This window comes from Salvia splendens, chromosome 14, assembly GCF_004379255.2.
Source record: "Salvia splendens isolate huo1 chromosome 14, SspV2, whole genome shotgun sequence".
NCBI lineage: Eukaryota > Viridiplantae > Streptophyta > Magnoliopsida > Lamiales > Lamiaceae > Salvia > Salvia splendens.
Window position 1 is genome coordinate 8,433,483 of NC_056045.1, and position 11,384 is coordinate 8,444,866.

Here is an 11,384-nt window from a genome sequence, read left to right on the forward strand (position 1 = left end):
CCTCTCAGAAACATTTCAAATAAACCTCCCGGACCGGTCAATTATCCAACAAACCTTTGAGTTTAACTCATGTACTCTCTACACCGAATATGAAACCAAGTAAAACAGTACCCACCAAGTCAGAAGACCTCCTCTCCTCAACAACATAACTTTGGCTTCGCATTTCAAGCCGATTATGATGACCCCGACGCGCAATCCCAATTAGCCGACCTATACAGCTACAGCAGCGGCAGATGGTCGACCTTAGGTATGGTAAGTGAGTTAGATTTATATTTCGATTCACTATTTTCCTCTGGTGATGAAGGTCCTACTTCTCCTACCCAAATCGACGTCCTCGATTGGTGGGGAACACACGAGAAAGATTTTCTCATACTTACGTCAATGGCCAAGGAGATTTTTTATGTTCCGGCTTCCACTGTCGCCGTCGATTCCGCTTTTAGTGTTGGCTCACGTGTGTTGGATGAATCAAGAAGTAAGGTCTCCACGAAAAATATGGAATCCGTGATGTTACTTGATGATTGGGCCAAAGCTGACGTCAGAGAATAAGAAAATGATTGGGATGATCGTCAGGAGGGATCACAAGAAAAATTCACCGGGGATGAATCGTAGGCCAACCGTCAACCGCCGGCCAAGCTAAATATGTAAGTAAGGTAAGAAAACTATGTGGGCTTTGACTCCCTAATGCAAATGAGCATCGGGGATACGTAGGCACCTCAACTTAAATTTTAAATTTAAGTTAAGCTCAAGTCTTTTTTCCTTTATTTTTTTCCCATTTGTTTCTAGTTTAAAAATATGCAAATATATAATTGTATTTGTATATACTCTAGTCGATGAAGTAGATTTCTCTATAAGGCTAAATTCGGAAAACTTTTGACAATTCTACTATAATTGTTGATTGTTAAACTAAACTCAACATTTAAGGTTGAATTGCTAAAGGTTTCCTCAATGACGGTGGCGGTGTGTCTATATCGTCTGACTCGGATAACAATGATGATAGATCTCATTCTCGTATTCCGTCTAGCACCGGCGGAAATGAGGAGATGCCTCCTCCCCCTTCACCCACTAACACTACAAAAGCTTTGAAAACTGATATTTTTGTTAACAATTCAACCTTAAATGTTGAGTTTAGTTTAACAATCAACAATTATAGTAGAATTGTCAAAAGTTTTCCGAATTTAGCCTTATAGAGAAATCTACTTCATCGACTAGAGTATATACAAATACAATTATATATTTGTATATTTTTAAACTAGAAACAAATGGGAAAAAAAACAAAGGAAAAAAGACTTGAGCTTAACTTAAATTTAAAATTTAAGTTGAGGTGCCTACGTATCCCCGATGCTCATTTGCATTAGGGAGTCAAAGCCCACATAGTTTTCTTACCTTACTTACATATTTAGCTTGGCCGGCGGTTGACGGTTGGCCTACGATTCATCCCCGGTGAATTCTTCTTGTGATCCCTCCTGACGATCATCCCAATCATTTTCTTATTCTCTGACGTCAGCTTTGGCCCAATCATCAAGTAACATCACGGCTTCCATATTTTTCGTGGAGACCTTACTTCTTGATTCATCCAACACACGTGAGCCAACACTAAAAGCGGACTCGACGGCGACAGTGGAAGCCGAAACATAAAAAATCTCCTTGGCCATTGACGCAAGTATGAGAAAATCTTTCTCGTGTGTTCCCCACCAATCGAGGACGTCGATTTGGGTAGGAGAAGTCGGACCTTCATCACCAGAGGAAAAGAGTGAATCGAAATATAAATCTAACTCACTTACCATACCTGAGGTCGACCTTCTGCCGCTGCTATAGCTGTATAGGTCGGCTAATTGGGATTGCGCGTCGGGGTCATCATAATCGGCTTGAAATGCGAAGCCAAAGTTATGTTGTTGAGGAGAGGAGGTCTTCTGACTTGGTGGGTACTGTTTTACTTGGTTTCATATTCGGTGTAGAGAGTACATGAGTTAAACTCAAAGGTTTGTTGGATAATTGACCGGTCCGGGAGGTTTATTTGAAATGTTTCTGAGAGGTCTACTCCGAATTCATCACTGGTATTCGATTGCAATGCATTAAGTGGACCAAGATCAATAGAACTCAAATTGTTATAATAAAAATCTAAAATCCTAGAGGTGCCGGCTAATTTCCATTTTGGATCCAAGACCTTTGCAATCAAAAACACCGCTGGAATCTCACTGAAAAACTTAAGTCATTTCTCAATTATATACTCCTTCTGTCCCACTACAAGTGAGGCATTTCTTTTTGGCCGTTGTTTTGCGAAGATGATAATAAATAGTTAAAGTGAAGAGAAAATGAAGTAAGAGAGAAAATAATATAGAAGAGAGTCGTTCATACATTATTATTTTACTTACTTTACTTTATCTCTACTCTAACTGTTTATTATCATTTTTGCAAAACAATGTCCGATTTGGAGCGCCTCACTTGTAGTGGGACGGAGGGAGTAATATAAAACACACATCAATTCAGGTGAAGAGTAAGCATTTTTCATCGTAGTTTTAAAACCAAGTGATATATACATGCAATGCTCTAAAACACGAACAACAATGCAATAATAAACACCTGATAATTCAACAGTTGCATTTTTGAAATATTTGAACAATTTAAATAAAGCCACGCTATGATCCCAACAACTATGCGGAAGATATAAATCAGAAACGGGATAGGTTCTAAAAAAATCACACAAAGAATCTTTATGCGTCAAAGTAAAATTCAGACAATCATATGTCGAATTCCATCTATGAGACACATCCATGGTAAAATTCGTATATCTTACATTCTTTTGATGGCAATACTTCTTCCAAGCTTTGCCAATATGTGGCTTTTGATGGATTAATCTAACTGCAGTTCTAATAGGACTAACATGCTTTTGTCATCATTCAAGCGCATCTTGTACACATAAATTCAAAATATGACATATGCATCTTTGATGAAAATACATACCTCCAATAACCGGAGCACAAGCCGCAATCAAGTCATTAATACTTGCAGTGTTAGCAGTTGCATTATCAAAACAACAGAAAATATCTTATTGCATAATTGAAATTCATTCAAAACTTGAATAATTAAAGAAGCAATTTCAGGTGCAGTGTGTGGTGTATCAAATTCTCTAAAACCAATTAAACGTTTGTTCAAATTCCAACTATTGTCCACAAAGTGAACCGTAACGCCCATGTATGATTGTCGAATAAAACAATCAGTCCATACATCTGAGCAAATGTTCACTTTGTGTCCTAAGTTTAGTAAATAACGTGATAATTCAACTTTTTTCTCTAAACATTGTCTAACGGTAGATCGTTGAATGGTCATTCGACCTACTCTTTTGATAGCTACGTTCAAACCACTTTGCATAGTAACCTCAAATTTTTTGTCATCATACACATTAAAAGGAAAATGCTTCATTGCAACCCATCTAGTCATAACGTCAGCAAAAAAATTTTGATCATATTTAAAAAGAGGCGTACCTGACGAACCTGAGCCATCGGGTTGGAAGTTTAGTTGGGTTTGGGTAGAGGTAGTGCCACATTCTACCGGATGCTTTGTCACCAAATGACGACGGAGGGTGCCATATCCCCCACCACTCACAAATTTGTAGACTTTATTACAATAGTTACAATATGCATGAAACGTCGATGTCTCTTCTTGAGAGTGCGGATCATGAGGACTTGGAATCACCATCGGGACCTTCTTGTAGTGTTTAACAAAAATATCAGATTTCAAAGCTTTTGTAGTGTTAGTGGGTGGAGGGGGAGGAGGCATGTCCTCATTTCCGCCGGTGCTAGACGGAATACGAGAATGAGATCTATCATCATTGTTGTCCGAGTCCGACGATATAGACACGTCGTACTCGTCATCTTGTTGGGAACCACCGCCCCCGCCCCCACCTTGATGCATTTCAGCGAGTAGTATGGCGGTCCTATGATCTTCTTCTATCTATAAATATTATATAAGTTGAAGTTTAATTAGGAACACAAAAAAAATTAAAAAAACTCAATCTTCTGAAATTATGAATTGTAAAAATAATTTTTTTAGAACTTACTTGCATGCGTTCAGCCGCCACTCGGGAAACCTCTTCCATAACTTCTCGACGACTAGGTCGCCTTGATTTTGAGGGACGACTACTTTGATCTTGGGCAATTCCTTTGCCCCGATCACCACATCCCGGTCCACCACGAGAAGAAGACATAGTGCAAAATGAAAGTAGTATGGAATATGGAGTATTGAATAAATGGTAAATTACGAACACAACAACAAATATAGTAGTAAGTAGTAACTAGTAAACAACATGAGCAATTAGAGAGAATGAAGAGAGAATAGAGAAATTGAGATTGAGAGAAGGAAATCCTCACAAGAATGGGGTGAGTAAAAATGATGGGGAAGTAGGGTATTTATAGGAGTAAAATTGGAAGAAAAAAAAATCAAATTTCAAATTCAGCCGCTTTATCACATAATTAATGAAATTAACATGATACAATCATGCATGTAGTAATAAATAAATGAGTTGTTTTTTTTACGATTTATGATCATCTTGGTTAGTGCAATGCAATGAAATTAATATACTAGTATATGATTAGACATTATTGGACACATAATTTGAAGACATAATCAAAGAGGTGTAATCCGTTGTTAACTTTTTTAAGTTCCTAACTCTGATAACTCATTAACGTAGTGTATTAAAAATGTCAACATGATCACATTAAAATGTCAACATAAACTTAGTTGATATTTTAACGCACTGTGTTGACATCAATATTTAAAATAGTTATATTAAAATGTCAACACAAATTTGTGTTGACATTTTAATGTGATCGGACATTTTTAATATACTGCGTTGATGAGTTAGTAGGTTATCAATTTAAGAAAAATTAGCATTATAATATACCCCAATAAACAAATTGGTAGTATATTTTATTTTGAGAAGATTTGATGAAATATGGGTTGGAACAGTAGAAAAAACGTAGTACTATGAATATTATCCATAAAGGTGAGTGATATAGAAATAGAAGAGGGTAGTAGACGTATGTGACCTTGTTTGCATCCAAATGCATAGTATGATGGATAAGTGAGAGGCGAAGTTTGACATCATGTGATATGAATTTTGTAGCATTGCAGTCTCACAAAATCATAGGTGGAAGCCATGCAGCCATGCAATTTGCATGCAAAATGGTGTATAAATAGCAACGCTTCCGCTTCGCCACTTCTCATCATCAGCATACAACACAGCACAGCCATGGCCAAGCTCTCCCTCTCACTTCTAAGCTTTCTTGTGCTTCTAGGGTTTGGTTACGCCTTTAGAGAGCAGCAGCAGGGAGAATGCCAGCTCAGCAACATCGACGCTCGGGAGCCGTCCTACACCGTCAGATCCGAGGGCGGACAGACCGAGTTCTGGGATAACCACAACAACGAGTTCCGATGTGCCGGCGTTTCCATCCGCCGCCACATCATCCAGCAGAGAGGCCTCCTTCTGCCTGTCTACCACAACGCCCCCGTTCTCGTCTACGTCGTCCAAGGTCAGTTAATTTATATTACTCCCTCCATCCCATCTCATCCCATAATAGATGTCACACTTTTCTTTTTAATTTGTTTCATAAAAGATGTCACATTTTTCTCTCACAATAATATAAATATAGTATTTTCTCTCTTCACTTAACACACAGAATAACATCTCCTAAAATCTCGAGTCATTACCAAGCGCGTCATCTATTATGGGACGGATTGAGTAATAATTTTGGAGTATATTTCTATTCTATGAATTTAATTGTGCAATTATTATGCAGGAAGGGGAACTTATGGAGTTCTGACCTCTGGCTGCGCCGAAACATTCGAATCAGGCCAACAACAACAATTTTCTCAGGAGGAAAGAAGCCAGAGATTCAGAGACGACAAGCATCAGAAGGTTGAGGAATTCCAGAAGGGAGACGTCATCGCCATCAGGGCCGGTGATGCTCACTGGGTTTACAACGACGGCGATCAAGAGCTTGTCGTTGTTGTTTTCCACCACAACTCCAACTACGCCAACCAACTCGACCAAAACCCAAGGGTACGTGGGTAATATATGCTAATATACATACTTATATAAATAAAAGGGTGTATTAGGGTCCTCACAGATATTTGGTGTTAAGCTTCAAACAGATGACAACCGTTGGATCCTTGGATTGGATGGTTGTGATCAAAATAGCCGAGCTACATTATTTGATGAAAAATCTATATTATTAGTTGGTGTACATTATTAGAATGAAAATCTACATTATTAGACTATAATGCAACATTATTAGTCAGTGTACTTTATTAGAATGAAAATCTACATTATTAAATGACACGTGGCATTAATCTGACCGTTAGATGACAAAATCGGGGGGGGTTGAAATTCAGTTGAATGTTTGGACAATATTTACATGTTGAACTTGAATACATCCCTATAAATATATGCTTTATTTCAAATTCATCCAACTAATTATTCAAAATTTGTAGTCCTTCTTCCTGGCTGGAAACCCGGGCAACGAGCAAGAGGAGGAGCAATACAGGAGATTGCACGGAAGCAAGCGCGGCCAAGAAGCCCAATCCGAATTAGGCAACGTCTTCAGTGGTTTGGACGACGAGTTGTTGGCAGAGGCATTCAACGTTGAGGTAGAGACCGCGAGAAAGCTGAGGGGCCAAAACGACGAAAGAGGCCACATCATAAGGGCAGAGAAGAGCATCCAATTGATCCAGCCCGACCGCAGCCGCCAAGAACAAGCACGTCAACACAACGGCCTCGAGGAGACCTTCTGCAGCGCCAGAGTCAAGGAGAATCTCGACAGAGCATCACGTGCCGACTTCTACAACCCACGCGCCGGAAGATTCTCCACCCTCAACAGCTTCAACCTTCCCATCCTCAGCTTCCTTCAACTCAGCGCCTCCAGAGGAGTCCTCCACAGGGTAATAATTAATTACTACTCCAATATTATTATTACTACTTGGTTACTACTAATTCTAATTTACTACTACTAACTAATGGAGTATTATTATCATTATACATAGAATGCCATATTCTCACCACACTGGTACACCAACGCCCACACCCTCATCTACGCCACCCACGGCGCCTCACGGGTCCAGATAGTCAACCACCGCGGCCAGGCAGTGTTCGACGGCCAGGTTAGAGAGGGACAGGTGCTCGTCGTGCCCCAAAACTTCGCAGTCATTAAGCAGGCTTCAGAGCAGGGATTCGAGTGGGTTGCATTCAGCACCAACGAGAATGCGGCCATCAACACCTTGAGCGGCCGCACATCCGCCATCAGGGGATTGCCAGTCGATGTCGTTGCTAACGCATACCAAGTGTCGAGGGAGGAGGCACAGAGGATCAAGTTTTCGCGCCAGGAGACTCTCATTTTTAACGCACCCCTCTCTGCTTCTGCTTGATCAAATCAAATGCTATGCTTCTCTCTATAAATAAATGTAAATTAAGTCTCAGTCCTTATCAGAGCAATAATAATGTACTACCGGCTTGTGCTACTTGCCAATGTTTGATACCAACAATAAGAGATTAATAACATTTTAAAATTTCAAACTTTTTCCAACTCCCTACAATAAAAGATTTAGGATTTCTTGATATCGACTTTGATTTTGATTTCTTTCCTTGCCAACATATTGGAGCTCATATTCTCACAATAACGTTTTCTAATTCTCTGATATGAGATGGTTTGAACCCTAACAATATGTATTACCTCGACGGGTATTTGTATGAGTTCAGTGCCATTTGCTCTGATATAAGCTTCGAGAACTTTGTCTTCGGTTGTGAATTCCGTGTCGTTCTCTCTCCTCAGCCCGCCGTATTGAACCAGTATGTTCTCTATGCTGGCGTAGCTGCATTTTGGATGGACCAAGCAAGAGCCAATCTATTTGTAGTATATTTTTTGAGGGGGGAATTACTAGTAAATACTACTAATGTTTTGATTAACTACTTGACAAGTGTCTCTGTAACTCTTGATTGCTTCACAAATATGAACTTGTTCTTGCTCCTCTTCGTCACCAACCGCAGCTTCAAAGCCTTCAACGTCAGATACCACGATGGCTCGTTTATGATCAGCTGCATATATCCACAGCCACATTATATATATAGGGCAGTAATAAGATGCTAGTTAATTTTCAATTAAGAACCTGAGCTATTTCAATTTTATATATTAAAATTATCAATAAAATGACATAAATATATCAACACAGGAAAATGATCAAAGTATAACTAATATTAAGTGCATAACTAGAGAACAAATCACAGTCATTAGATCAAAACGATTTAATTCACTATATGAGTGTTTTAGTTCACATTATGAATTTAAAATCAAGGAGTGAACCAACCATTATAGTGAAGTATTTACTCCGTGAAGGATTTAGTTCCCTGTAATGGCGTTTTGGTTCACTCCTCCGCGTAGTGAACTAAATCACTCTCATCGTGAACTTAATTCATGTTCTCTAGTTATGCATTTAAGTAATGGTTCCCTAGATCATTACTCGATCAACAAACGACTGCTTATATACCTGCTTATATAATTATGTATTTGTGTTGATAATTTTAATATGCTGTATTGAAAGTTCTGCCTTCCAGATTAGAAATTAGTCTTATTTTAACGCGACCCTAAATGAACTGACATTCTTGTGGACGATGCCGGGATAGTGATCGTGGAGCAACGCGATCATCTTCTTCCCAACGAGCTTCATCTCCTTCGTAGTCGGCCCGCCCGCGTGCCTCATGTCAACGATCTGGACGATGGAGTCGACGCCTCCCGGCCAGAAATTGAGACGGCGGATCCCTTTCTCGACGCAGAGCAGCCTCCACCTCAGATACTTATGGCAGCCCTGCTGCCCCATGCTCATCAGATTCCTCTGATACTCCCTCCCCAACACGCTGCAGCAGAGGGGTCTCCCCTCCTTGTCCACGCCGCTCGCGAACCAGGCGTTGTCGAGAGGCGGCGCCAGGTCCTCGTCGACCGGGCGGAAGTCGGTGCGCCACCGCAGCGTCCTGCGCAGCGCGGTGAAGGCATCGTGCACCTTGTAGCGCTTGACCTTGAGGAACTTGCCGAGGACGGCGGCGTCGGTCGCCTCCACGCCCCACAGCAGGTGGGCCCGTCGTCGTCGTCGTCCGGGGACTTGCGGTTGGTGCTGAATAGGTAGTTTCCTTTGATGGCTTCCTCGGCGCGGAAGCGGAACTCGGCGAGGGATTTGCTGCGGGAGCGGGCGTCGAGGAAGTGGTCGTCCGCTTCGTGTCGCCGTCGCTGCTCTCGGGGCCGGGTGTGGCCATGGTGATGGGCTTTCCCTCGATGATCATTTTTGGCCCTTTTGTTTTGGATTGGTGTTTTGTCTGTCTTCCGAGCTCTCCGGCCGGCAATGATTCACCAGCCGATGAAGGAAGACCGTTTTTGTTACGTTATGTTATGTCCCTCTATTCTCTCTCTATCTCTCTTCATGTTTTTCATATGAGAGACAAGTGAAATGGTGGAGTTCTGTTGGTGCTACCGGTGGTTTGCCGCCAATTGTGAGTTGTGTTGAGATGAGTATATTAGTATGAATTATGAAATTGGGAAGATTTTCTTTTTAGTCCTAAGACTACTTTTGTCACCACCAAAATTATCGTCATATAAAACCTAAAAGAAAAAGATATATTCCTTCTTTTTTCGTTAATCGTCTCATATTTGATCGGTACGAATTTTAAAAATTATTTGACTTTGTAAATAATATTCCGTCCCAGTTTAGCAGTCACAATAAGAATCTTTTACAAATGCTAATAGACCCCACTTCACTAACTCCATTCACTCGCATATAAAAGTTTTAAAATGGATACTACATTCCACTATCTTTTTTCACCTTCTCTTTACATTTTTTTAAACTCGCACACAATTTAACTGGAGAAGTCCCTCTAATCCGAGAGCATATTGAATTTTTGAGAAATTGAATCAAAAGGGTAGTTTAGTCAATTCATAATTTTTAGGAGAAAAATAATAAGAAAAATGAGAGATAAAATATAAAAAGGTAAAAAACCTTATTCTGAAAATTCGCATGCCTGAAACACATTTTATGAATGGTCAACGAATTTAATGCCTAATATCGAAAGGTCAGTGAATTAAGACTCATATTCCAAAATCTCTATATAATAGCGCCCCAACCAGTTGATTTTGGAGTCTTATTGTGAACGGTGTTAGTTCCCAAAATATAATCTACGAATACAGTATAAAATGCATGATAAATTAAACTACCAAAATGTACTAGAAACCAGAAAAATACTACCTCCGTCCCACAATAAGAGTCATTTTTGGTGTGAGCACAGATTTTAAGAAAAGTAAAGAATAGTGAGTTGAATAAGTTAGTGTACTAAGAGTCCCACTTATATATTGGTTTTATAATAAAATGTGAGTGGAATAAGTTGGTGGAGTACGGGGCATACTTATTATTTATGGTAAAAGTGAAATGACTCTTAGGACCCGTTCGGTGATCATTAATTGACCCAAATTCGGGTTAAATCAGTGTAATAAAGCCGGTTCAGTGTTCCATAGAATAAATGGCACGGCCCTCAAAAAACCCCTGGGCCCGCACTGTGCTTCTTGACTTTTGCATGAAATGATTCACGTATGCCACTTGATATTTGAAATATGTTCCGCCACAGTGATGAAGAAATTGATTACCGAAATGACCCTGAATTTTTTGGTTTCCCCATCTCCGCATTCCGTGTTCAATTGGAGTTGTACATTTTCTCTTCTGTTGCCAGGAAAATGGAAAGCTGAAACGCAGCAAGTTTCATCCAATTTGCAGAGAGTGAGATCGAGATGGAAGAGTGAGGGAGTGGGAGAGTGACGATGGTGGCGGTGCAGAGGCGAGAGAAGCTATTTGGTGAGGGCTTATTTTGTTTCCCCCATTACCAAATTCAGACTTCATTTGGAGTTGTACATTTGGTAAATACTTTCTCACTCTACACTGTACTTCACGGAGCTCTTGAGGTGAAAGTAGCGATTACCCACACATTTGTCGGCGGATTAGCGTCTTCTATTTCAAACTCTCGAAGCTGGCTCCAAGCCGGAGCTCCACTTGGCCATGAGCTCTCCCCCGCCGCCGCAGATCCCCTTTATGGAACCAGCAACGACCATAACCACCACAATCTTCAAATGCATTCCTCACCAATTTCATCCCCAAATCCAACTCCAGTCGGTGGAGAAATTCACATCAAAAGCATACACACTTTTGCTAGAGCTCAATTCCCACCTTAATCCTCGTTAAATTCAAGGTCGCAGTTTCTCGTAAAATTGTCATAAAAATGTCGTTCCTTGCAAAAGAAATAGATTTTGTGTAAGAAATTCCTCCAATCAAGATGCAGAAGCCCAAAGTTCTCAAGAAAAAAG

General features: G+C 40.3%; 1 protein-coding gene and 1 pseudogene across 1 annotated transcript; one reads left to right on the forward strand and one right to left on the reverse strand.

The window, feature by feature from the left end:
• The first annotated feature begins 5,248 nt into the window (after positions 1–5,248).
• LOC121764130 (11S globulin seed storage protein Jug r 4-like) lies at positions 5,249–7,419 on the forward strand. Its single transcript, XM_042160196.1, has 4 exons — positions 5,249–5,528; positions 5,796–6,058; positions 6,490–6,936; positions 7,039–7,419. Exons 1-4 carry the CDS (start codon positions 5,249–5,251, stop codon positions 7,417–7,419), a joined length of 1,371 nt encoding a protein of 456 aa, XP_042016130.1.
• Positions 7,420–7,595: 176 nt separating this feature from the next.
• On the reverse strand, positions 7,596–11,156 carry LOC121764131 (annotated as a pseudogene).
• Between the last annotated feature and the right edge of the window lie 228 nt (positions 11,157–11,384).

Bases quoted from the DNA above. Each gene is read 5' to 3' on its own strand.
- LOC121764130 (XM_042160196.1), top strand. From the start codon at position 5,249: ATGGCCAAGCTCTCCCTCTCACTTCTAAGCTTTCTTGTGCTTCTAGGG. The intron at 5,529-5,795 runs GTCAGTTAATTT...ATTATTATGCAG, and splicing joins TCTCGTCTACGTCGTCCAAG to GAAGGGGAACTTATGGAGTT. The intron at 6,937-7,038 runs GTAATAATTAAT...CATTATACATAG, and splicing joins CCAGAGGAGTCCTCCACAGG to AATGCCATATTCTCACCACA.